The sequence below is a fragment of the Cervus elaphus genome, chromosome 10, assembly GCF_910594005.1.
Source record: "Cervus elaphus chromosome 10, mCerEla1.1, whole genome shotgun sequence".
In the NCBI taxonomy this organism is placed as follows: domain Eukaryota; kingdom Metazoa; phylum Chordata; class Mammalia; order Artiodactyla; family Cervidae; genus Cervus; species Cervus elaphus.
Window position 1 is genome coordinate 49100489 of NC_057824.1, and position 26212 is coordinate 49126700.

The window sequence follows — 26212 nt, forward strand, 5'->3', positions numbered from 1 at the left end:
CTCCTCCCTGTCCCTCTCCTTAAGGGAGGGGGGCTGGCGGGGGGGAGGAAATGGGCATTTGGCATGGAGTTGGCAGGGGTCATGGAAGAGGTCAGGAACCCAGGACATCCCAGTTGCAGAAGGAAGGTCAGGACCCAGTCTCTACCCAGCCCACTTGGCCCCACACCCGTTGCCCTGTGCCAGGCTCAGCCTGGGCCTGTCTTGCTTCACTTCATACCTCTCATTCCTTACCCCTGCTGGGGGGACAGGGGAGGAGGCACCTGTGGGCAGCATGGAGGAGCCTGGCTCAGGGAGGAGGATGGGGATTACACCCCCACACAGTGATGTCCTGTGTGACTGCCTGGGTGTAGAATGGGCCCCTTGGAACTGAGCCACAGCCACCCTCGCCAGAAGAGAACAGGAGCTGTCCCGGCTGTGGCCTCAGGGTGGGAAATGAGACTGTCTCTGCCAGGACAGGTGCTCAGCATTGGCTTGGGGTGGGGACCCGGAGGTTTCTAGTCTGTCATAATTAGTAGAGCCGGTGACAGTTCTGATAACACTGAGCTGCTTAGATTATCAGAGGATCACGTCCTGGGCTTGTGATTTACCCTACTTAGGGCCCCTTTGGCAGCAAGATCAAGATTTTTGCCGAGAGTCAAAGATCAACCCAACAAGGGGAGAAATTCAAGTTCAGGAAGTTGGAAGTTTGGAGAACATCCCCGGTGGCCTCAACCTGGGCCTTGGACACCCAGGGCATTCACCAGGTGCTGAGCAGTTCATACTTGCAAGGAGCTTTGATCTGTGGTCGCAATTCTTAACATAACCTACGAAGTGAGGAGTAATAGTTCTAGTTCATGGAAGCAGAAACAAGCTCAAGGGGCTCCGACTTCATGCCTGTGCCGCTTTGGTAAAGGGTAGGACCTGGTTTGAATCCCAGTTGGTTGGATTCCAGAGCCATGGGTTCCCCCAGATTGCCCATTCCCTCATTCAGCCTTACTCTTCCTTGGAGACTCAACCCTGAGGTCTTTGAGTTTCTTGAGCTGTTCTCAGCAGCATTCAGAGAGGGCAGCTCAGCTCCCCGGCTCCTTCCCCACTGAAAGGTGCAGGGGACGTCTGTGTTCAGTCTCAGTCTCTCGCCTCTCAGCCGCTTCCTCTTTGCTTGCCCCTCTTACTCCATTCTCGGCCCCTGACGAAAGCTGAGTCAGAAGCCGACGCTTCCCTTGGCTCCCAGCGCCTCCCATGGGAGCCCCTCCTTGGCGGCGCGTCCGTTAGTCACTCCCCGGTAAGTCCTCTCCCCCCACCCTCGAGGGGCGGGGAGCCCAGGGCAGCCCAGAGGCCAGGGGGGAGGGGGTGGACTTTTGGCCCGTTTGGTTTATTCCCTCCATCTCCTCGTCAACAGCTGCCGTGCGCGCTTGGCTGTTTCCTCTGACGGACCTGCGGGGAAACGAAGAGACCCAGGGAGAGGGCAGGAGACAAACCGGAGACGGACCTGGGCCACGGAAGAGGCCGAGGCTGCGGCCTGCCTCCCTCTCTTTCCCTCGCCTGCCTGGACCACCCTCCTTGGCCACAGCCCCCTCAGGTTCCCCCGGGGCCCAGCCCCTCCCCGTCTCTGGGGCCCCGGGCTCCCCTCGGGGCCTGTGTCCCACCATGCCCGTGGCTGTGGAGATCTTCGGCTTCTTCCTCACAGCCGTGGGGCTGCTGATGCTGGGGGTGACCCTGGCGCACAGCAGCTGGCGAGTGTCCACCGTGCACGGGAACGTCATCACCGCCAACACCATCTTCGAGAACCTCTGGTACAGCTGTGCCACCGACTCCATGGGAGTCCACAACTGCTGGGAGTTCCCATCCATGCTGGCCCTCTCCGGTATGGGCTGGGGAGAGCCGAAGGGAGCAGAGGGAGGCGGGAGGCTGGAGAGACCCCGGGGAGGGTGGGCGCTGCCTGTGCTCGGACCTTGGGCGCCATGCAGATGAGGGCAGCCAGACGCAGTGAGGAAACCTGGTTCCTGCAGCCAGGAGTGCTGGGGGCATCTCTCTGTCTGGAACTGCGGCAGAGGCCGCACCACACGTGGCCCCCTGCCCTAACATGACCCTCTGTCTTTGTGGCTACAAGTTCAGGCACCGGGGCTAGAGTGCCGGCCCCAGCACCTGCCGTGGACCTGCTCCGAGCCTCAGGCCTGATAAAATGAGCTTCATTTGACCCATCTGTTAAAATTTGGGTCAGAATACCACCGGTTCACCGGGTGGCCGTGAGGATTACGTGAGATGAAATGTGCAGAATGTTAATGCGAGGTTGGCATCTACATTCACTCAATCAAATTGAGCACTATAGTTTTGGGGTGAGAGTGCTGGGACTCATGGGGAGAAGAGGAAACCCCATCTTGGATTCCTGGGGGATGAGATACTTAGAAGTCTCAATAACTGCACCAGGCTTCCACTGGGGCATTGACCTCACTGCCATGGCAAGCTCTAGAAGGCTGTTTTAAATGGAGTCCTCTTGTATGCCTCAGTACCCACTGTAGTCAGGGGTGTGTGTGCGTATGTGTTTGGGGTTGTTAGTGGGCTGGAGCCTACAGCCCTTTTGGCTCCAAAAGGTCCTCCCTGGTGGCTGGAGCTCATGCTCTGAGCTGTACCCATCACTCCCCGACCCGGGGAGTCCTTCAGTCGGCCCCTTGCCAGGCCACGAGGGGATGACCAGGAACCCAGTGCGCTGCAGCTCCCGCGCCCTCACTGGGGGCTGTTGGAGCCGTCGTGGCTTCCAGGTCCCCCAGCTGCAGGGGCCGGGTGGCAGGGGAAGGAGCTGAGGCCAGCACACCAGGAAACTGCCTCCCCAAGTATCAGAGATGCTATGAGCCGCTAGGGAGTCTGGGTGGGTCTCCCCTGCCCCTAACTAGTCCCAGGGTCTCCTGAGGCAGCTATAGGGGCTTCATGCTCTCATCCCATCCAGGACACCAACCCCACCCCCCCAAAAAAAAAAAACTTCTATGAAAGCTGAGTACAAGCTGGGTCAGACACCAGATCGGATACCAGAATGCTGGGTGGGCAGGAGGGACATTGGCTGCAGCCACGCAGCAGCGTGGTGTGAGGGGCCCCACTGGGACTGCTGCCGAGCGGGGAGGGCAGAGAGCACGCAGCTGTCCAGGGATACGGTTGAGGTTCCAGGCATCATTAGTGCTTCGCATGCACCATTTCAGTGCTGTTTACAGTCCCACCATTGGCAGCATTAGTAACCTCATCTTCCAGAAGCAAGAAAACTGCATGGTGACCTGCCCTGAGCCACCCAGGTGGTTGGGGGGCTGGAATTCAGAGCCAGCTGATACTTCGTTCCCAGGCTAGTTCTGGTCCTGGGAGGGGTCCTGTCACTTATTCGTGCTACAGCCACCCAGCTGCTTATGGGCCCTTCAATAATGTCTCCTTATCTACAAGAGCTCCCTGGGGATCCGGAGCTGGTCTGCCCAGGTGGGGATGGGTGGGGGGCGGGGTGGATGGATGGATAAATAGGGGGAGAGGCTGGGGGAACTGCAGAGGAAGTGACGGGGAAGGAGAAAATGCTCCCAGGGAACTCCGCCCCTCCTCCCTGGCCCCCAACTCTGGGCCACTTCACATCTTCCTGGCAGGGGCCCAGCCTTTCCCCTTCAACACAGGCGGCACTGCCCCACCCAGGGAAGGGGTGCAAGGTCCTTGGGAGTGCTTGGCAACTGTCGAGGACCGAAGAGGAGGAAGGGGGCCCAGAAAGGGAGCTGCCGTTTCCTTCGGCTTTGAGGAAGGCGCATGTGAGCTAGACTTGACTCGCACAGGTCCTAGGCCCAGGTATCCCACCTTCCAGATTAGAAGCTGCCACTGCTGCCCCCTATCGGTCACTCCAGGAAGAAGCTCGGTTCAGGATGTCAGGCACTGTGCTAAACGGGACCTAGTAGGTGTGAGGGAGGGGAGGGGTGCTCACAGAGTGTACTGTCTGTAATACCCAGCAGAACATGGCAGTTCTCAACTAGTGGTAGTTTTTTGACAATGTCTAGAGATTTTGATTGTCCTGTCTGGAGAGACTGCTATTGATGTCTAATGGGCAGAGGCCAAGGATGCTACTAAATACCCTACAATGCAGGGACTTCCCTGGTGGTCCAGTGGTTGAGGTTCCGTGCTTCCACTGCAGGGGGTCACCAGGTTCGATCCCGGTCGGGGAACAAAGATCCTGCATGCCAAGTAGTGTGGCCAAAAATTAAAAAAAAAAAAAAATCCTGCAATGCAGAGTATGGCCCCCAGGACAAAGCATTATTGGCCAAAGTGTGTAAGTGGCGCTGAGCAGAAGCCTTGTAACAGAGGTAGAGGCAAAGTGCACCTGGAGGGTTGAGAGGTGCGGAGGTGAGCTCCTGGGAAGGAGGGGGTGTGACCCCTCAGCCTGACCCCCTCAGACTGGATGGGGCCCGAAGGGGAAGGAGAGGACTTGAGGGCTTGTAGGGACTGAGACCCGAGCAGGTTACATCAGGGGCTAACTCTGTCATAGGCTGGAGAGCAGACGGAGGGGAAAGGGCCGGCTCTGGGACCCATGGCTGCGCCCCGCCTCCCCAGGGTACATCCAGGCCTGCCGGGCGCTCATGATCACCGCCATCCTCCTGGGCTTCCTGGGCCTCCTCCTAGGCATGGTGGGGCTGCGCTGCACGAACATTGGGGGCCTGGAGCTCTCCAGGAAAACCAAGCTGGCAGCCGCCGCAGGAGCCCTACACATCCTGGCTGGTAACTGGGGGAAGTGATGGGTGGACCCTGCTCTGCAGTGGGCGGGGGTGGTACTGCAGTGGGGGGGGTGGGCAACCCAGACCCCACGGTTGCCTCACCTTCCCCTTTGCATTGACACCTGTCCGCTCTCCCTGCTCACCCCACCCTCACCCATACTCACCAAATCCCTTGGCTACAAATCAGTCCATCAGCAATGTTTCTTGAGCCTGTACTAGGAACCAGGCATGAGCGAGGTATGGGAGGGAATCCAAAGGTGGGAGTTTCTGCCTTCCAGAGCTTACAGTCTGGCTGGGAAGATCAGAGCTAGGACGTTGCACACATGCACACACACACACACGCACTGTGCACAATAACAGTACCACAAGACTTGCCATCCCTTTTCAATTTTCAAAACATGTCTGTGCACATCCCCTCAACACGCCTGTGAGGTAGGGCAGGTCTTGTCCTGTTCTCCAGATGTGGACACAGGCTCAGGGAAGCCAGGTGGCTTACTGGAAGACACGGCCCCAGGGGGCGGCCAGGCTGGACCTGTAGTCCAGGGACCTGGTGGGCTTCAGGCCTTCATACACCGAGCCGTGAAGACCTGGCACCGCCCCGAGGGCTCTGGGAGGCCCAGGAAAGGGGAGTCAGAGCAGGCAGGCTGATCAGGGAAGACTGTTTGGGCTTTCGAGAATGGACAGGAGCTGGTGAGCAGATTCCAAGTGCGGAAACTGTGGTCCAGGCACTAGAGGTAGGAGGGACAGGGCAGGTGTGGGATAAACAGAGGGAACAGGGGCTGAGGAGCAGAGTGGGAGACTAGACAAGAAAGGGGGGCTGCAGTGTGTCCGGTGTTGGATGGAGTAGCCTGCAGTTGACGTAGGAAACAGAAGTGAGGAGCTGGCGAGGGGAAATGAAAGGGATCCGATGAAGCTTGCTCTTGGACTTGATGCCCATGTCCTTTCTCTGGGCCGCCCCTTCCTCCGCCAGGCCTAGCTGGGTTCTCCGGTTCCTCCCCCAGGTATCTGCGGGATGGTGGCCGTCTCCTGGTACGCCTTCAACATCACCAGGGACTTCTTCGACCCCTTGTACGCTGGAACCAAGTGAGTGTGGGGGACGGCGGGTGGGTCTCGGTGTGACTCCCGAGCTAGCGCCACCTGCTCACCGTCCTCGTCCCCAGGTACGAGCTGGGCCCTGCCCTCTACCTGGGCTGGAGCGCCTGCCTGCTTGCCATCCTGGGCGGCATCTGCCTCTTCTCCAACTGCTGCTGCTCTCGGGACTGGGACCCCGCCGCCGGGTAAGTGGGGGCATGCCGCGAGGGCGAAGCGCGGGGCGAGGGCCGCACCTCCCTCTGACCCGGGTTCTCTCCCCCGCCAGCGCCCAGCTTCCCTACAAGGCCCCCGTGATACCGGCCGCCAGCCTCGCTGCCCGTCTGCCCGCTGCAGCCTCGGATGAAGAGGGCGACAGCAGCTTTGGCAAGTACGGGAAGAACGCTTATGTGTAGACGGCCGGGCCTGTGGACCCATTCCCTTCCCACTGCCCCCAGTGGAGAGGGGTCCCCGGAATACCGGGACTGCGGGCGCGGGCCCCTGCTCCAGGTTATCAACTTCTGGGCCAAGCCACGCTTCAGGCTCCGCCCCCTGCCCGGAAGCCACACCCCGCTCTGGCCTCAGGCCCCGCCTTCCCACCGGAGCTCCGCCCTGGCCACGCCTCTTTCCTCTGGTTCTCTGGATCCTCCGCAGCCAAGAACTGGCTGCCTGAGAACTCATCTCTGGCCTCTGAGGCTGGACCCCTCTTAACCTTCTGAGTCTAGGTTCCGGGCCGTTAAGCAGGGGGAGGCGTCCCCGAGTGTTTTCAGTCTGTATAAATTCATGCATAAATAAACTTGTGAACTGTTGGGGGGTTGAAGGTGTCATGAGGCAGTTGACCCAGCAAGGGGTGGCTGAGGCGGCACCCAGGGTCACTTCAGTTCCTGGACCCCAGGCTGTCACCTGTCCACTGCCTTTGGACTGTCCCTTCTGGCAAAGGAGGAAAGGAGTTGCAAGTAGTTTGTAGAGTGTGGCATTCTCACAACTACTGATAACGCCCAATAAGGAGCAGATAAGGACCGGAACAGCAGAGATACCCTATGGCCAGACTGATAACAAGTCACTCCTTTTACTCTGGACCTTTCTCACAGCTATATGAGATGATTGGTCTAGAGTTTCTTTACCTGGACCTGAGAGTGGATATCAGAAATTTGACAAGCCCTTTGAAATGGTGTCAAGTCAGCCAGGCCTGGACCAAGTACGTTTTTCTGGGGATGGTTCAATAACTTCCAGAAAAGGCACTGGAGGTCTGTTCAGAGGCCTGTGTATTGGTGGTGTGTGTGTGTGTGTGACTGAACGGTATCCAGCTCAGACGTGGCTACAGGGCCACGGGCATGCTTGGCACAGGCCCAGCCAGCACTGAGCAGAGTCAGTACACACTTGAGGCAGGAAACTGAGGCTGAGGGCAAGAAGCCTGGCATCCAGTGTTAGGAGCGGAGAGCAGGGTCTACCCTGGCACCCATCCCCTGTCGTGCTGCGTATGGCAACGAGTCCCTTGGCAGTGGCCTGGCACTTGACCTTCCTTTGATCCCATCTGCTCACCCGCACTGACTTTCTCCTGGGATGTAGAGACCTCCCACACCTGCGTTCTAACTGGGCCCTCTCTCCTGAGCTTCAGGAGTTGTGCAGCCCTCGAGTGTTGTCACCAGGCTGGGTGAATTCATCACTTTCCCCCAAAATCACAGTTTCTGCCCGGCCAAACTCTTGAGTCTCACAGACTGACCACCTCAGTCCTCTCTGGCTGCTCCCTTCACTTCCTCTTCACCACCTCCCTTCAGCTGGCAGCCAAATCCTATCAGTTCTCCCTCCATAGGAGCTTTCCACTTCACCTAGTTCTCCCCCTTGTCCTGCCCGGTGCTGGGTCCAGCCCTCATCTCCAGACTCTAATGTTAGAGAATCCCCCTAAGTGAGATTTGTGACCCAGTTCCCATTTCTCCCTATCTGTCATCCTGCCCTGGCAGCACCCTGGTGCCTCAGGAAAAAGGCAAAACAAAGACAATCACACCTTGACACACTGCCTGGCCCTAGCCCAACTCTTTAAAAGATTTAATCTGGCTGCATTGTGTCTTAGTTGCCACACTCCACACTCGTGGGCTCTTTATTGCAGCAAGTTGGCTCCTCTCCAGCTGTGGCACACCACCTTAATTGCCCTTCAGCATGAGGGATGTTAGTTCCCCGACCAGGGATTGAACCTTCGTCCCCAGCATTGGCAGGCAGATTATTAACCTCTGAACCACCAGGGAAGTCCCTAGCTTCCCTTTCTATCCCCATTTCTCACTATTCCCCCATATATCTGTGGTCTCCCAGCAAGCTGGACTTTTCACGTGAACACACACATTCGAATCAGGGCTTCCTACTGGGTTCCACCCGGAACACATGCTTTCCACGCTACTCCCTCCCTGCCCCTTCCCGCCCACACTCTGCTTTCATACCATCTGTGGCTGTCCCAAGGCCAAGTCCAAAGTCCACGTGGAAGGGACTGTACAGAAACACAGACACTGGGAAGCGGGTTTCACGCAGGCCCTCAGTGTAACAACCTACCGGACAGGCCCTGGGCCACGTGATGCTCACCTGCCTCTTCTCACCCCTTCCCCCTTTCAGGAAAACCAACCTGAGCCAAGTTTCACATTCGAGCCTTGACTACGTGACCATGGGGTTAAGTTTTGGTTTCTTTGTCCATCAAGGTGGGTCACATGGCTATAAAGGGCTATGGAACTACTTTTTAACATTATTTTCTTCTTTGCTAGAAGCTACAGAAGCAAGATCTGGTCCCTGCCCTCAGAGAACTCACAGGCTGGGAGCAGACAGAAATACAGACAGCTAGTTACCATGTAATGGGCAAGGTGCTATGGCTGCTTATTCCAAAAAGCCTCTGATTTCTGAGGAACTGGCTATGAAAAAGCTCAACAACAAACTGCTTAAGTCTTGGGCAATGATGTCAATAGCTGAGCACTCACCAAACAACAGGCACCGGGCCTGGTACAGTCTCTAGTCCTCCGATTTCTGGGAGGCGGCTGTAACAGAGTCGGAGAGGCAAAGTGATCTGTCCAACCTTGTAAGCGGCACTAATAATTAGTAGTATAGTGAAGTCAAAGTGTTAGTCGCTCAGTTGTGTCCGACTATTTGCGGCCCCATGGACTGTAGCCCACCAGGCTCCTCTGTCCCAGGGGATTTCCCAGGCAAGAATACTGGCATGTGTAGCCATTTCCTTCCCCAGGGGATCTTTCTGACCCAGGGATCGAACCCGGGTCTTCCACTTGCAGGCAGATTCTTTACCATCTGAGCCACCAGGGATTTCCCAAAGACCCAGGCGTTTCCCAAGGTGGGGACCACGTCTCCACTAGTACATAGGAAGCTGGCAAAAACTGCTCAAGATTTTCCTTGAGCAATTATGGTTTTAAATGAGGGTCTGGAGATCCTTCCTAGAAAAGATCAATAAATGACTTGTAGAGCCAGTCAGCATGAGGAGGCCCCTGGGATCCTATCAAGGCCAGCAGAGGAAGACTTGAATGTGTCAGAGTAGACCAATCTTACACCATGTGGAACAACAAAATATGAATCAAAGTCAGTACACTTAGGAAATAGACCAAGGAGACTGTGCTGACTCAGCAGCAATCTGACAGGAAATCCAAAGCAGGTGATCACGGTGAAGCATAGGAGGTGTTCCTCAGTCAAGAAATAGTCATGTCTTTTTTTTGGTCACACCGTGCACCTGTGGGATCTTAGTTCCCTAACCAGGGATCGAACCTGGGGCCCAGCAGAGTGACAGCACCGAGCCCTAACCACTGGATCGCCAGGAAATTCCCTCTATTTTCTTTCTTGAGTGCACTTCTTGGCGGAGAGGAAAACAGAAAGGTTAGGATCCAGGAAGGTTTCCCTGCCTGAGAACAAGATAATTAATCTAGGCCAAAGAGTCAGCAGCCAGTGGACTGAATCACTGATGTCCCAGTTACTACTGCTGTCCAACCAACCATCCCAAGGCTCAAAGGCATAAACCGTTTTATTATACACATGGATCCTGTAGGTCAGGAATTTAGAGCAGAGATGGCCAGTGTCTGCTCCAAGATGTTGAGGACACAGCTAGGAAGACTCAAATGGGTGAGGGTGACTTGATGTCTGGGGTTTGGAATCATCAGGAAGCAGCTTCACTCCTATGATGGAAGCCTGGGCTGGGATGGCTTGAAGGCTTGCTCACCTGGACCTGTCAACGGGAGGACCTGCACACAGTGGGCTTCCTCACAGCATGGCGGCTTCAGGACGGCAGGATTTCTTACAAAGTGGCCGAGGGCTCCAAAGGCAAGAATCGAGGGACGGGGCAGAAGCTGCACTGCCTTTTACCATCTGGCCTTTCATGTCCCATGATCACTCTTCTACCACTGTCTACTGGTCCAAGCAGTCGTAAGTCTGACCAGATTCCAGGGGAAGGCGACAGCCAGCCACTTTTTGATGCCTGAAGGATGGTAAAAAAAATTTACAGCCATTTCTGAAAACCACCACGCTGAGGATTATCTCCTAAGCCCTGTCCTTACCACCATTCAACACGATGCTGTCACCCAATACCACTTGCCCAACCACCAGTATCCAGAAGAAAGAGCAAGCAACTTCCCAGGAAGAGACTGGCAACGCCTGGCGAGAAAGTCCAACCACAAGAAAGTCCCCAAAAGCGGGGAGAAGAGCCTAAGAAGGCCCCTGACACCAACCTGGCTGGATCTCATTAATAGCTTACTGAAATAACCCGTGTCACAGATATTTCCTACGCATCTGCCTTGCTATGTTGCAACAAGGTACTGAGCCTGAAGATAGCCACTCCGAGGCATTTTTGAGCTCACGGCTTATAATCCACTTACAGAAGGTGTGGTGCAAGAAGCTCCAGTGCCACAATGTTGTATCAGTAGCATCAGGGTCACCAAGAACAGAGGCCTCTTACCATGAACTCCGACGCTTCCCAGAAATGTCTGGGTTTTCTCTACTACTAATAAATCACACACCACAGTCCATGATTAAGACGGGCTTCCTAAGGACAACTCAGATGGGTGGCACCAAGGACAAGGGCCCAGTCTCTCCCCTTTGGGTAAGAATCAGAGACAAAGCCAGGGCTGGCTCCTTCTGTGTTACCCTTCTACATCCGCATCCCCAGCCCTCACTCCACTTCCCCATCACCAGTCCTGGGAGTCAAAATACACTCAGAAGAACTAGAGAAACAAAATGCAAAAAAAAAAAAAAAAAAAAAAACCAACTAGATCAATAACCAAAAAAGTGACAAAAAGCAGCAGCCAAGAACCGCAAAGACATAGGGGTGGCAGAAGAATAGGACAGCATCTTTCTTGGTCAGGGGCCCAGAGGGGCAGGCAGTAGGAGGAGTGATTGACAGGTAGGCAGAAAAGACACAGAGTAGCGACTTCGGGAAACAAAGGACCCACCAGCCTCACCCCCAAAATCCCACAGAACCAACCGGGCAGGCTCCTCCTCGCACGAGACCTTTTATTACAACTGCACTCTGAGGGCTCAGGCACCACCCTGCCTCCGACCCTGGAAGCAAGGCTGGTCTCCCTGGAGAAGAGGACACGGGCTTTGCTGGGCTGCCCTCCTGGCCCGGGAGGAGCATCTTTTCTTTCGGTGATGCTCTCTCCGAGGCCGGGCGATGCACAGGGTCTTCCTCTCTGGGGACGCCCAGGGTCACACGGTCCACTTCAGGCACCTGCGGGCAGAGGAAGCCCTGGATGAGGAGAGGGTCCCAGGCTGCTGTGGGGGGGGGGGAGGGGGTGGCCCCGGGGAGGCCCCGCTCACCTGGTCTCCTGGTGGGTGCCCAGACAGCGCACAGTGCAGTACCGGGCACCACAGCTGACACAGGTGTAGGGGGAGGGGAAGCCGCAGACAGCACAGAAGGGACGCTGGGGCCGGGACGGGGGTCCCGCGCAGGCCGTCAGGTAGTTAGGACCCTCAGCCACACTCAGGTTCTGCAGAGACAAGGGGGCGGGGCTGGCTCTGACTGCTCCGCCCACCCAGGGATCCCAGCAGATGCGTCCCTGCCCCGTGGAGTCCTCCCAGCCAGCTCCTCTCACCTGCTCCTCCAGCAAGGCCTGAAAGTTTTTTCGGAAGCGGAGCTTAAAATGATCACCTCGTGTTTTCTTCTTTTTCTTTCCTAGAGGTCAAGGGCGATGAGTTACTTGGCCCTCACCCAGGAAGACACAAGCTTCTCTGCCCCACCGTTCCCAATGCCCCCGTGTCTGTTCCCTGCCCAGGTGCCTGCCAGGTTCTAAGCCGGCCTCCCCTCTCTCTACCATCCTTCCCCGCCTCCCACTTCTCCAACCCGAGCCTTCCTCCATCTCCACACTCCCGATACCTAGAGCTCCGTGTCGGAGACAATCTCAAGGGCTCATCTCCCTGGCTTCTTTACTCTACACACAGGAAAGGAAACTGAGGCTCAGACTGGGAGAGGGCTTGGGTCCAGGGAGCCAGAGGAGCTCCCAGTAAGCCGGCGTCCTTACACAGCCCTGACCTGGCCAGGCTCTTCCCTCTTCCTGCAGCCTTGCCTCCCGACCAGCCCCCCCACCGGCACCCCCTTCTTCCTCCACCCGCCTCACCAGTGTCTGCATCGTCATCAAACTGAGGCAGCCGCTTGCCCAGCTGGGGGAGGCCCGCGTGGGGGTCGTCCTGGAAGTTGTCATTCTCCAAGGCCTCGAGCTGCCTGTTGATGCGCCGCTGCCGGGCTGCCCGGTCCAGCACCCGCCGCTGTCCAGGGTCCTGGGAGCGAACTAGATGGGACAGGGCCACAAGAGTTACGGGGGCAGAGAAGAGACACACTGGGTGGCCTCGGCTCTGGGCCATGGGTGGAAGGAAGATGTCCAGGGGGTGGGAGCCACAGTTCTCTGATCTCACCCTAGTCCCCAAACCCTTGGCCCCTGGATCTCCTCCCAATTTATCGCCCATTCTGGCTGCTTCCTTCTCAGTCACCTAAGACTGCTGTTTCAGTCATTCATGCCTGGTTTCCATCCTTTTGGCCCCATCCTTTCCTCCCAATCCCAGACCTGGTCAGTGAAATGTCTCCTGGAGACCTCTCACTGCTGGCGGAAACCACACAACCATGCCGGTGGAGACCACAGTGCACTTGGGTTTTCCAGGTGCCACTGGGACCTTGTTGCACTCAGCCTTTATGAGCAGCAATCTTATTTCCCACCTCAAAGGACAAGGCGCCATGCAGAGATGCTTATCCATCAGCCCACCCTCAATCATAACTGCACGGGTACCCCCATCTCCTTCCATTCCAAGTGGATGCAGCCACAAGTCCCACTGCTAAACCCAAATCCTTTACTCCGAGTTCAAGTCTTCCCCCTCCCTTGCATCTTCAACACCCCCACCACCCACTCAACTGGTACTTTTCCCTCCATAGCAAAACCTGCTAAATTCTCGTGTGTCTAACTTCACAGCCACTCTGCTGCGAGAGCGCAGTCCATGTGATGTTTTATTTGCTTACCTCCCTTCCACTCCAAACTCACCCCCAGCAAACCAACTCCCACTCCATGGGAACCAGTCACACTCAGGACAGCTGATGCAATTGATAAATGGGTGTGAGTTCTGGCTGCTCCACCAATCAGCTGTCCCAAGCTAGCAGAGGTTGGTTCGTGAGGTTTAAGGAAAGAAGCCTTCGCCATAACATAAAAGTGCAAAGTGATGCAACAAGTGCTGACATAGAAGCTACAGCAAGAACGAGCTAAGGGAGCTCCCTGGTGCTCCAGTGGTTAGAACTCTATGCTTTCAGTGCTATGGGCCCAGGTTTGATCCCAGGTTGGGGAACGAAGATCTGGGATGCTGCATGGTCTGGCCAAAAGAAGAAAAATCAGAAGAGCTAGCTAGTGGCTACATTAAACAACAGACTTTCAGTGTAGACAAAACTGCCTTCTACTAGAAGAGGCCATCTAGGACTTTCCTAGCTAGAGAGGAGAAGTCAATCCCTGACTTCAAAGCTTCCAAGGATAGGCTGACTCTCTTGTTGGGGGCTCAAGTGGCTGATGAATTTGAGTTGAGGCCAGTGCTCATTTACCATTCTGAAAATTCCAGGCCCTTAAGAATTAGGCTAGATCTACTCTGCCCTTGCTCTATAAATGGAACAACAAATCCTGGATGACAGCACATTTGTTTATAACATAGTTGACTGAATATTTGAAGCCCACTGTTGATACCTACTTCTCAGGAGAAAAGATGCCTTTCAAAATATTACTGCTCATTGACAATGTACCCAGTCACTCAAGAGCTCTAATGGAGATGTACAACAAAATCAATGTTGTTTTCATGCCACAATAACCATTCTGCAGTCCATGAACCAAGGAGTAATTTTGATTTTCAGGTCTTATATTTAAGAAAGGTATTTCATAAGGCTATTGCTACTACAGATAATGATTCCTCTGATGGAGCTGGGCATAGTTCATGAAAAACCTCCTGGAAAGGATTCAGAATTCTAGATGCCATAAAAAACATTTGTGATTCATGGCAGAGGGAAAAAATATCAACATTAACCAGAGTTTAGAAGAAATGGATTCAATCCTCAAGGGTGACTGCGGAAGTAACTGCAGATGTGGTGGAAATAGTGAGAGAACTAGAATTAGAAGAGGAGCCTGAAGATGTGACTGAATTGCTGCAATCTTATGACACAATTTTCATGTATGAGTCAAGAAAATGGTGCTTAAAATGGAAACCACTCCTGGTGAAGATGTTGTAAAGATTGTTGAAATGACAACAAATGATTCAGAATATTACATAACTTAGTTGATGTAAAACCCTGGCAATGGCAGGGTTTGAGAGGATGAACTCCAATTTTGGAAGAAGTTCTACTCTGGATAAAATGCAATCAAGCAGCATTGCAGGCTACCGAGAAATCCTTCATGAAAGGAAGAGTCAACTGATGTGGCAAACGTCACTGCTGCCTTATTTTAAGCAATCGAAACAGCCCCCCAGCCTTCAGCAACCACACCCTGATCAGTCAGCAGCCATCCACAGTGAGGCAAAACCCTCCAACAGCAAAAAAAGAAAGTTACAAGGTGCTGAAGGTTGAGATGATGGCTAGCATTTTTTAGCAATAAGTATTTTTTAATTAAAGCATACACAGGGACTCCCCCGGTAAGCCAGAGGCTAAGACTCTGTTCTTAGAATGCAGAAGGCCCTGGGTTCGAATGCTGGTCAGGGAACTACTAACAGACCCCACATGCCACAAGTAAAAAATAAAAGAAAGATCCCACATGCCACAACAAAGACCCAAGATAGCCAAATAAATTAAAAAAAATTTTTTTTAATAAAGCATATATATTGTTTTAAGACATAATGCTACTGCACACTTAATTGACTATAGTGTAAACATAATTTTTGTATGCAATGGGAAATCGAAAAATTGGTGTGACTCAACTTTATTGTGATACTCACAATCATGGTGGATGAGAATCAAGCCTGTGTATCTGAGGTCTGACTGTACTAATCTTTACATCAACCCTCTGAGACAGGTATCACTATCATCCCCAGTTTACTGGAGTTCAGAGGTTAAGAAACCTGTCCAAAGTTCACACAGCTAATAAGCAGCTCCTGGGTCAGAATTCAAACCCAGAACTGCCTAGCATCAAAAAAATCCTCTTGATCACTGTAATATACTGCCTCCCTTTCTAGTACCAGGCGGTGCCCTGGGTTCTGGGAATACAACCAGAGTTTAACATCAGGTGGGGGATATAAATGATCAAATCAACAAGCACAGTGCAGGACAGTATATGCTAGGATGGGAAAGTGCAAAGTACTATGAAACACATGACAGAAACACATAGCCTATTCCTGGGGTGTGTGTTAGTCACTGTGTCGTGTCTGACTCTTTGCGACCGCATGGACTGTAGCCCACCAGGTTCCTCTGTCCATGGAATTCTCCAGGCAAGAATACTGGAGTGGGTTGCCATTTCCTTCTCCAGGGAATCTTCCCAACACAGGGACTGAACCCGAGTCTCCTGCATTCCAGACAGATTCTTTACTGTCTGAGCCACCAGGTCTTGGGGTAGTCAGGAAGATTTTCCAAGGGAAAGTAAGTCTAAGTTGACACCTGACTGATGAACAGAAGTTAGCCTGGTTGGAGGAGGGGAAGGTGATTGGTACCAGCATGAGAGAAGGCCTGGACGAAAGACTGCAGTGTCTTCAATACATTTTTTAAAGTTCTATATGGCTGGTATTACAAAGTATGTGGGCAGGGGATATGAAGTCAGGCAGACCATTAAGAATCTTACCTTTAAGTGTCTATATGAATTTGGATTGGGGAATTATATTTTATTTTTTGGCTGTGCTGCAAGGCTTGTGGCATCTTAGTTCCCCAACCAAGGACTGAACCCAGGTCTCGGCAGTGAAAGGGTCAAGTCCTAAAGGTCCATTCCACTGGACCGCCAGGGAATTTCCTGGGCTTGGGGACTTTATGGTGAGGGTGACAGAGATCCAGTGAGGGGTTTTAAGAGGACATGACTGGATTTATTACAAGTCAATCTGGCAGATTGCTCCCACCCTCATCACTTTTTATCTGGATTACTCAATAGCTTCCTAACTGGCCTTCCAATCTATAGACCTGTGCTACACAATAAAGCAGCCACTAGTCACATGAGGTTATTTTCGTTTAAATGTAGATTAGTTAAGATGTAATTAATTAAAATACATGAAATTTTAAATTAAGTGCTCAATCTCACCAGCCACATTTCAAGTGCTCGATAGTCACAGGCGGCTATTGGCTGCCATACTGAATAGTGCTGATTAAAAATATTCCCATCATCCCAGAAATTTCTACTGGACAGCGTGGCTGTAGCCCCCTCAATCCACCCTCTGCACTTAAGTCCTTTTCTAAGAGATAAATTTGTTTGCGTCAATCCCCTGCGTTAAAAGCCCTTGAAAGCTCTTCACTGCCCTCTTTATAGAGCTTAAACTCGTCAGCCGTGTTTAAAATGCCTTTCAAGGGTGCCTTTCCCTTGTCCTCCAGCCTCTCTCTCCTCAAGCCTGGGAACTATGAACTTGGTTTCCTAAGCGATCTACGTTTTCTTGCTCTCCTACCTTGGCGCGTGCGATTACCGCCGCAGGGAAGGAGTCCCCACGCACTTGCACGGAGCGAAACCGTAACTTTCAAGACACAGTCCAGGCGTTTTCTTTCCCTCCAAGCCTTCCCTGTCCCCTCCTTCCCAGAAGCTGGGTTGTATGCCACTCCTCTCTGAGCCCAGGCGCTTTGCATCCCTCTACCATAGCACGTATCACTCTGAAACGCAATGCTAGGTCTGCGTGTCTGCCCCGCTCCCGGAAAGTCAGTTCTTGGACGCGAAGGATCTTTCTTCTTTCTTCATCCCCAGCAACCGGTTTGCAGCACGCATGAATAAAACGTGAACAGAAAGGAGCTGCCCCGGGTTTAGGGGGCTGTCAGTATCCGAGCGCCGGGGGAGGGATTTGAAACTAATAACCGGGTGAGGGAATCCTAGGCCAGGTTCGAATCTGAGAGGAAGAGAGTGGGCCAACAGCCACAGGCTGACTTACCCGAAGTTTTCTTCTCCACCATTTCCACAACACAGCTGCGAGATGGGCCTACTGCGCACGCGTGCTAAATCACGTGGGTCGTAGCATCATGACTTCCGGCGACGAGTGCTCCTGCGCGTGCATCCCACAGGGTTTTGACTAATTACGCGGTGTTCCCTTGGAGACCAGAAAGCTTTCCGCCATATTTTTTACGGGCAAAACTACTTCCGTCCTCGGTGCAGCTGTGTTATTTCGGAACCCCCGAAATGGGTCGTTTTAAAGAAACGGTGCCAGCGATCTTTCAAGAAACGTTATTTTCCTTTGGCCCTTCCGAACGTAGAATCATCACAGAGGCAGCCCCTGGAGCTCCTCCCCCGGGCCGTGGAGATGATGGGCCAGAGTAGCGATGGGCCAGTAGCAGGCTTGAGTGGGAAGTCCCAGAGGATCCTCTGCCAAAACCTCAACCCCTATCCCTCCTGAGGCTGCAGCCTCCCGGGCCTTCTCCGTTCCTGCCGCCGTACCCGCTCGGCGCAGCCCCACCGCCTAGCTCTCCGGGTCTTCCGCCCGGCTGCTCCAGGCTGGGCTGTGGCAAAGACCCGCCTCCGCGTCCTGCCGGACCCTCAAGGGGTCACTTCCCCTCTCCGCGTTTCAGTTTCCTCAAGTGTTAGGCTGGCAGGGGGCCGGGCTGGCTCTAAAAGAACCTCGGCTCGGGATCGCCAGCCGCAGTCCCTGCCCTTCCCCCGCCTCCGGGCCGGGCGCCCCCTCCGCTCTGCCGGCGGCCCGGGACAATCCTCGCCTTGTCTAGGGCTCCGGCATCTGGAGTTTTCTGTAACCTTCGGCTACGCCTTTTTTTTTTCCCCCCCCAGGGCGGAGCCCCAACAGGGCTCCTCCTAGCTGCTGGCCGTACAGCAGCCCAGGTCCTTTTTCCGAGAGCCCCTCTCCCGAGTTGGGATCCAAGGCAGACAGCCAGAGCCGGGTGCGGGCCTGTATGCAGCTCGGCCCGCTCTCCGCCATGGCCTCGGGCCGGGGACTCCGGCCCCTGCTGCTACTGTTGCTACTGCTGTCTCCGTCTCCTGCCGCCTCGGCCTCAGATCGACCCCGGGGCAGCGATCCCGTCAACCCAGGTGAGAACCCCGGGAGGAACGACCGGCGCTGGGCTGACGTGTCTGCGGGCTTGGGCCGGGGAGGGGGATCTAGACTGGCCTCTCCCTCGGTGAGCGGGCTCCCTAGGGCTGAATCACACGGTGCCTCGCCCAGAACTGGGGTTTCCAGCCGCCCCCCCGCCCTTCGCGCACTGACCGCGAATTTCTGAGTGTTACTAGCATTCCACTCTCACTGGGGTTGGTTTCCCTGAATTGGAATAATTTAAGAAGGGATAAGGGAAGAGAGATTGGGCTTCCCTGGTGACTCAGACAGTAAAGAATCCGCCTGCAATGGGGGAGACCTGGGTTCGATCCCTGGGTCGGGAAGATCCCCTGGAGAAGGGAATCGCAACCCACTCCAGTATTCTGGCCTGGAGAATTCCATGGACAGAGGAACCTGGTGGGCTACAGTCCATGGGGTGGCACAGAGACAGACACGACTGAGCGACTAACACGCACACGGGGACAGGAGCAGCGTTGGGGGGGGGGGTGGGGGGGAGGGGAGGGGTGGTCGGTGAGCTGAGCGCATGGGGCAGCAAGCTGGGTGCTGAGTCCCGTCTGGTGACAGAGAAGCTGCTGGTGATCACCGTGGCCACAGCCAAGACAGAGGGATACCGGCGTTTCCTGCAGTCAGCGGAGTTTTTCAACTACACTGTGCGGGTGAGGAGAGGAAACCCTTGCTGGGCCCCTCGAAGGGGTGGCGTCTAGCCCCCCACTCGGAGTGGGCCAAGGGCTGGATGCCTGGGGCCCTCCGGTGAGCCTGGTCAGGGCGATGTGCCCACCTGGCCACCTGAGACCCTCCCTGGCATTCTGGGTCTCCTCCACAGACCCTGGGCCTGGGAGAGGAGTGGCGAGGGGGTGATGTCGCCCGAACGGTGGGTGGAGGACAGAAAGTCAGGTGGCTCAAGAAGGAAATGGAGAAATACGCAGAGAGGGAAGATATGGTCATCATGTTTGTGGACAGGTAAAGGGGAGGGGGCGGGCAGAAGGGGAGAGGATAGGGTGATTCCTAGTGGCCGTCCTCCTCATCGTCCCCTGCCTTCCCCAGCTATGACGTGGTTCTGGCTGGCAGCCCTTCGGAGCTGCTGAAGAAGTTCGTCCAGAGTGGCAGCCGTCTGCTCTTCTCCGCAGAGAGCTTCTGCTGGCCCGAGTGGGGGTTAGCAGAGCAGTACCCTGAGGTGGGCACGGGGAAGCGCTTCCTCAACTCTGGTGGTGAGTGGCAGAGGGTCCAGCAGTGGTGGGGAATGGAGCGTCCCAGGTGCTTGAGGGAGGGCGAGGGAGTGGGGACCGGCCCTGGGACACTGGGGAGTCTGGGAGTCAGCACATCCTCTCCCCCTACCCAGGATTCATTGGCTTTGCCCCCACCATCCACCAAATCGTCCGCCAGTGGAAGTACAAAGATGACGATGACGATCAGCTCTTCTACACTCGGCTCTACCTGGACCCAGGACTGAGGGTAGGGAGAGGCTGAGGAGGGTTCGTCCCCCCCACAGCTCTGAGGGGGTGGCAGGCCCTGAGGGAAAGGGTCAAGAGGCTTTCAGAAGGACAGGGAGAGGAAAGAGTGGGAAGAGATGTCTCAGCCCCTTCTTTAATTCACTACCCCCACCTCATCCCATCCAGGAGAAACTCGGCCTTAGTCTGGATCATAAATCGCGGATCTTTCAGAACCTCAACGGAGCTTTAGGTGAGGAGACAGCAATGAGAGAAGGGGCGATGAGAGAGGCTGTTGGGGGTCCTGAAAGTGGGCGGGGCTCCTGGTACAACTGGGGTGAACTTCAGCTCACCTCTGTGTTAACTTCAGCAAACGTCTGAATGGCCCACAGAGTAAGGTGCACTCTGCTACCAGGAGAGCAGCAGCCCCTGTTGCACATGTCCATCGCTCCGTGCCAGGCTCTGGGTCAGGGTTTTCCTTCTTTAATTTCATTGAACACAACAGTCCTACGAAGGGCGGGTCTGTGATTATCCACCGGTTACAGATGGGGAAACCACCTCCCTGAGGGGCCAGAGACTTCCCCGGGGTGCACAGGTAGTAAGTGGTGGGGCTCCCCAGGTGGCAGCAGCCTGGCCAGTGCCCTCGGAGAGAGACGTTATCCCATCCCTGCCCCGTGGACCACGGTCCTTCATCCTCTAGACCACCTGGGTACCTCCCCCCCACCACCACCTCCACCACATTTAGAAGCACCTGCTGGTTGGCAGTTTCTAGAGTAAGGGAGTCTAACGCCTGGACCTTCTTCCCCAGACGAGGTGGTTTTAAAGTTTGGTCGGAATCGAGTGCGTATCCGGAATGTGGCCTACGACACGCTTCCTGTTGTAGTCCATGGGAACGGCCCCACCAAGGTGCTCCAGTCTTGCCTCCCCTCAGCCCAGCCCCTGCCCCAGTCAGCCCCGGCCCCAGCCCCCCAGGTTCCTCCAGCCCTTCCGTGGGACCTCCCCGGCCCCAGACGCGCAGGAGCTGGGAGAGCTTCTCCGTGCCCATGCTCCCCCGCCCCTCTCTGGTCCCTGCCCCCACCTCCCTCACCCCTGGCCCCGGCCTCTCACCGCCTCTGCCGACAGCTCCAGCTGAATTACCTGGGAAACTACGTCCCCAATGGCTGGACTCCCGAAGGAGGCTGTGGCTTCTGTAACCAGGACCGGAGGCCACTCCCGGGGGGGCAGGTGAGGAGGGGGTGCCAGGGTGGCTGGGTGGGCTGGAGAGCACTCTGAAGCAGAGGGTGCCAGGAGGGTGCTGGGCAGCAGGGCTGGAGGCAAAGCCCCTGGAGACCCCCCCACCCCCCACTAAATCTGACAGGGTGCGGAGGACAGGCTGGGTAGGGGGAGCCGGGCTTTCCCCTGAGCCCCATCACGTCATCATCGTATCTTCCAGCCTCCCCCCCGGGTACTTCTGGCTGTGTTTGTGGAACAACCTACCCCGTTCCTGCCCCGCTTCCTCCAGCGGCTGCTGCTCCTGGACTACCCCCCCGACAGGGTCACCCTCTTCCTGCACAACAACGTGAGACACCTTGACTTCCAGCCTCTCCCTCCCAAGGGACCCCCCTGCCCCGCTGCCCAGATCAGACCTCTCCCCACACCCCAGACTCCTTCCTGCAGCCTTCCTCCTGCAGGAAGTGTTCTTCCCGCCCCGTCCTGCCCCTTAGATGCCATCTTTTCTGCCCTCTCAGTGTTCCCCCGCCAATCTCTTCTCCCCGCACCTCCAGGAGGTGTACCACGAGCCCCACATCGATGACTCCTGGCCCCAGCTCCAGGACCACTTCTCTGCTGTGAAGCTGGTAGGGCCCGAGGAGGCCCTGACCCCAGGAGAGGCCAGGGACATGGCCATGTGAGTGAGCCTCGGGCAGGGCGGGGGGCCTCCACCCGCACCTTTCCCACCCTTCCCCTGCTCCCCACGATCTTTTTTTTCCCCTCCTGACTTCCAGCTGGTCAGCTTCCTTCTACTCACTCCCTCTCCTCTCCTCCACGGGTCGGGGGAGTTCCACCCCCTGCTCAGCCCCGCCTCCCCCTCCCTGCTCCTGCTCATCTGTGTTTTGGTCTGTCCCCTCCAGGGACATCTGCCGGCAGGACCCCAAGTGTGAATTCTACTTCAGCCTGGACGCCGACACTGTCCTCACCAACCCACAGACCCTGCGCATCCTCATTGAAGCAAACAGGTCTCTCTTGCCGGGATTGTCCAGAGGGCCCCCAGATTAGTCCCCAGGGAACCCCCACCTCCCGCTCTGGCCATGGGGCTTGCCCCTTCCCGGCTCTCACCTCCGCTTGTCCACAGGAAGGTCATAGCGCCCATGCTGTCTCGCCACGGGAAGCTGTGGTCTAACTTCTGGGGAGCCCTGAGCCCCGACGAGTACTATGCACGCTCGGAGGACTACGTGGAGCTGGTGCAGAGGAAGCGAGTGTGAGTCCTGTAGCCTCCCCCCACCCAGGAGCCTGCCCAGACCCCTCCATCCTGCCCCAAAGGCCCGAACGCAGGGGCCCAGTGTGGCCACCACGAAGGCATGCTGGGTTGTGGGGGTAACTAAGGACCGATGGGGGAGCTGGGTGTGAGAGGGTTGTGACCAGCAGGGCTTCCCTGGGGAAGCAAGAGGGACCTCGCAGCTCTCAGCCGCTGAGGGAAGGGGCTTCAGGGGTGAACTGGCTGACCCCTGTGTGTGGGTTTCCAGGGGCGTGTGGAATGTGCCCTACATATCCCAGGCCTACGTGATCCGCGGGGAGACCCTGAGGACGGAGCTGCCCCAGCGGGAGGTGTTCTCGGGCAGTGACACCGATCCAGACATGGCCTTCTGTAAGAGCCTGCGGGACAAGGTGAGGGGGCCTGGGGCTCCTGGCGGGGTTGCTGGGAGGCAGCCCGCTGGCTCCCCATCACCCTCCTCACACCCTCTGCCCACTGCCAGGGCATCTTCCTCCACCTCAGCAATCAGCACGAATTTGGCCGCCTCCTGGCCACCTCCCGGTATGACACGGACCACCTGCACCCTGACCTCTGGCAGATCTTCGACAACCCCCTGGTGAGTAGGTGGCCCCTGGCTCAGATGGCATGTGCCCGTCCCTGAGGGAATGCCACACCCCGGCCCCATCCTGCCGCCTGGCGAGGGGGCCTCCTGGGTGGGAGCGAGCGGCGTGAAGAGGGCAGAGGTCAAGGTGCACTCCCCGCTCTCCCCTAGGACTGGAAGGAGCAGTATATTCACGAGAACTACAGTCGGGCCCTGGAAGGGGAGGGGCTCGTGGAACAGGTGAGCCCCGCTCAGGACCGCGGTCCAAGGGGATGCCCACTGCCCCTGAGGCCCACCACCTGGATGAGGGGTTCTCCCAGGGTCCTTGCCCAGGTGCCTGGGGGTTTTCTGCTCAGGCAAGATGAGGGCAGAGGCTGAGCTGATAGGCGTGCAGCCCCCAGCCCAGCATTCATCGCAGTGGTCCTCCTTTGTCTGTTGGGTGTGTTGGTGTATGGGTGAAATGACGTTTTATAAAACGAGGTTGAAAACCACTGTCGCCAAGCCGAGGGCTCCAGGAATCGTGCCGTCTGTGCCGTGTTCTCAGCGCTGCTCTCACCTTCTCTGGCCAAGTCATTCCCCTCCCCAACTCCCCCCTCCAATCCATCCCCATGCTCAGCTCCGCGTTCCTCCACATTCTCTCATGTCCTGGCTTACCTTTCTGCTCTCTGCTTTCTGTCCCCTCGTGCTGGCTGCCTGTCCCCTCCCGGAGCATCACCCAGCCCTGTTTTCTTCTTCCCTGCCCCATCCCGTCTCAGCCCTGCCCAGACGTGTACTGGTTCCCTCTCTTGTCCGAGCAAATGTGCGACGAGCTGGTGGAGGAAATGGAACACTACGGCCAGTGGTCAGGAGGCCGGCATGAGGTGAGGGGCCGGGAGCATGGAGGAGGCGGCCCCTAGGATGAGGGAGGGGAAATTTCCCTGATTGAGGGAAAATGGAATCCGGAGAGTGGCAACAGAGAGGGGGCCCCCAGCAGGAAATGGCACACAGGAGGCACCTCTGTATTCTTTCATTCCTCCATGCAGTCAAGAAATACTCCCTGGGCGGGTCCTTAGACACCAGCCCTGATCTGGATGTGCAGGTGGAGCTCCGCCCTCCACGGTACCTCCTGGAGTTGGTAGCAGCAGGGACCTAGCTTCTAAAGTCTGTGATGGACAGCCTGGGTGCTGCGGGAGTCACAGGAGGGAACCTTGACCCAGATGCGGGGGGCCTGAGGGCTTCACAGAAGAGGTGACATCTTCGCTGAGACTTAGAGGAAGGACATGTGAGTCCGTTAAGACGTGGTGGAGACTTCCAGAGGGAGGGAGCACAGATTTCAAGTCCTGGAGCAAGAGAAGAGGAGGTCGGCACCGCCGCCGTCAGCTCAGTACCCACTGCCCGCAGGACTCCAGGCTGGCTGGAGGTTACGAGAACGTGCCCACCGTGGACATCCACATGAAGCAGGTGGGCTACGAGGACCAGTGGCTGCAGCTCCTGAGGACATACGTGGGGCCCATGACCGAGAGCCTGTTCCCCGGCTACCACACCAAGGTGGGCCACTGCCTGCCACCCCTGCTCCCTCCTCCGCCTTCCCACACCCGTCCTGGCTGGACATCTCCACATAATGCCTTTTGGCCTGCGAAGCATTTAAATCAGCCCCATAAAGTGAGATCCGGCCTCCCCTGGTGGCTCAGATGGTAAAGAATCTGCCTTCGATGCGGGAGACCTGGGTGGATCCCTGGGTCGGGAAGATCCCCTGGAGGAGGGCAGGGCAGCCCACTCCAGTGTTTTTGTCTGGAGAATCCCCATGGGCAGAGGAGCCTGGTGGGCTACAGTCCACGGGGTCGCAAAGAGTCGGACACGACCGACTGGCTGAGCACAGCCCAGAGTGAGACCTCGCAGGAGGGCAGCTCTGGGGGAGCAGCCCGCGGGGAGCAGTGAGAGCCCTCCCGGCCGTCCCCCCAGCCTCTCCTCCGCTGCACCCGCAGACCCGGGCGGTGATGAACTTTGTGGTCCGCTACCGACCGGATGAGCAGCCGTCTCTGCGGCCACATCACGACTCATCCACCTTCACCCTCAACGTCGCCCTCAACCACAAGGGCCTGGATTATGAGGTGAGTCTCTACTGCCCGCCACTTCAGGGCGCCCCCGGGGCCCCTCCACACACACAGGCGCACACCCCCACCCCCAGGACCTGTGTCCAGCCCCCTTACAGCCCCTACACACGCACGGTCACCTCCCTGCCGCTTGTCTGCCCTCGTCACGTTTCCCAGTGACTTCGGCGGTCATATTCTGGACCCCTTCCAGGCCAGCTACCCTCTGTGTCCTGTGTCCCCCGTCTGCCGATGCCCACCCCCCGTCCCGTCCTTCCCTGAAGCCCGGGTCGGCCTCTCTCGCCTCGGGGCAGCCAGCCGCCCAGTCCCCACGTCCGCTCACTCTCCACCCCGCTCCCCTCTTGTCTCTCCAGGGAGGTGGATGCCGCTTCCTGCGTTACGATTGTGTGATCTCGTCCCCCCGGAAGGGCTGGGGGCTCCTGCACCCGGGCCGTCTCACCCACTACCACGAGGGGCTGCCCACCACCTGGGGCACCCGCTACATCATGGTGTCCTTTGTCGACCCCTGACACTCAACCACTCTGCCCAACCTTCCCTGCCATCGTGCCTTCCCATGCCCCCCTCCTCGGGGTTGGGGGGGTGGGTGTCGGCTCCTCGCCTCCTGGGTGTATGGGGTCTGTGTGCCTGGGACTGAATGTGTCGCCTTGCTCCCCACCACACAGCCCTCAGGAAGCTCAGGGAGCCCCCTGTCCTGTTCCCCGGTCCCCAAGGGCTCATGGGGACAGGACCTCTGGAGGTTCGCTACATGATAAATTATTGTTTCTCAGTCTCCCTCTCAATAAAGGAGGATTTGTAATTCTTGAGCCCATTTATTGTTTCATTACCTGTGGACCCCTTGTCCATCCCACCACCCAGAGCACAGAGGAGACCGGGGATGACCCCAAAGGAGAATTGGAAAGGAGAAATGACGGAAAAATGATATTAGAGCAGAGTGGGAATCTAGAAGCTTCCTTGTCATTCCAGAGCTCAGGAGGGATGTGTTGGAGGCCAGACCCAGAGAAGGACTTCCCCTGTTAGGATGAGATGAGAGTCCCCCACCCCCACACAGCCCCCAAGCTGTCATCCCCAATTCTCTCCTCACCTGATGGCATCTTCTCCCATGCAGGAAGGATGAGAGAGGCACTGCCCTGAGCTGGGCTCCAGGTATAGTGCTGGGACGTGCGTTGTAAGAGGGAAAGACAGGCTGGAAACTTACTGGGGCCTCTTGGACCTCAGCTTTTAGT

At 56.5% G+C, this 26212-nt stretch overlaps 3 protein-coding genes across 5 annotated transcripts; 2 read left to right on the forward strand and 1 right to left on the reverse strand.

The window, feature by feature from the left end:
- Positions 1–854: 854 nt before the first annotated feature.
- CLDN15 (claudin 15) lies at positions 855–6580 on the forward strand. Of its 2 annotated transcripts, XM_043915068.1 has the most exons (6): positions 855–886; positions 1379–1843; positions 4478–4707; positions 5674–5786; positions 5864–5980; positions 6061–6580. In XM_043915068.1, the coding sequence occupies exons 1-6, from the start codon at positions 870–872 to the stop codon at positions 6136–6138; spliced, it is 1020 nt and encodes a 339-aa protein (XP_043771003.1). In that variant the 5' UTR covers positions 855–869; the 3' UTR covers positions 6139–6580. The 2 variants fall into 2 exon arrangements, with proteins under 2 accessions (XP_043771003.1, XP_043771004.1); XM_043915069.1 differs by lacking the exon at positions 855–886 and having other exon boundaries at positions 4543–4707; positions 5705–5786.
- Positions 6581–9747: 3167 nt separating this feature from the next.
- On the reverse strand, positions 9748–17461 carry ZNHIT1 (zinc finger HIT-type containing 1). Of its 2 annotated transcripts, XR_006343121.1 has the most exons (6): positions 17298–17461; positions 12356–12526; positions 11834–11913; positions 11559–11728; positions 11250–11469; positions 9748–10221 (listed from the first exon to the last, which is right to left on the reverse strand). XR_006343121.1 is itself a non-coding variant. In XM_043915073.1 (5 exons), the coding sequence occupies exons 1-5, from the start codon at positions 17317–17319 to the stop codon at positions 11448–11450; spliced, it is 465 nt and encodes a 154-aa protein (XP_043771008.1). In that variant the 5' UTR covers positions 17320–17461; the 3' UTR covers positions 11233–11447. The 2 variants fall into 2 exon arrangements, 1 of the variants encoding a protein (XP_043771008.1); XM_043915073.1 differs by lacking the exon at positions 9748–10221 and having other exon boundaries at positions 11233–11469.
- Positions 17462–17933: 472 nt separating this feature from the next.
- Positions 17934–25792, forward strand: PLOD3 (procollagen-lysine,2-oxoglutarate 5-dioxygenase 3). Its single transcript, XM_043915072.1, has 19 exons — positions 17934–18400; positions 18987–19078; positions 19246–19382; positions 19467–19630; positions 19762–19874; positions 20039–20102; positions 20658–20755; positions 20972–21073; positions 21282–21407; positions 21613–21734; positions 21958–22062; positions 22179–22304; positions 22570–22711; positions 22801–22914; positions 23071–23139; positions 23655–23759; positions 24280–24426; positions 24864–24989; positions 25343–25792. The coding sequence occupies exons 1-19, from the start codon at positions 18265–18267 to the stop codon at positions 25496–25498; spliced, it is 2244 nt and encodes a 747-aa protein (XP_043771007.1). The 5' UTR covers positions 17934–18264; the 3' UTR covers positions 25499–25792.
- The last annotated feature ends 420 nt before the right edge of the window (positions 25793–26212 follow it).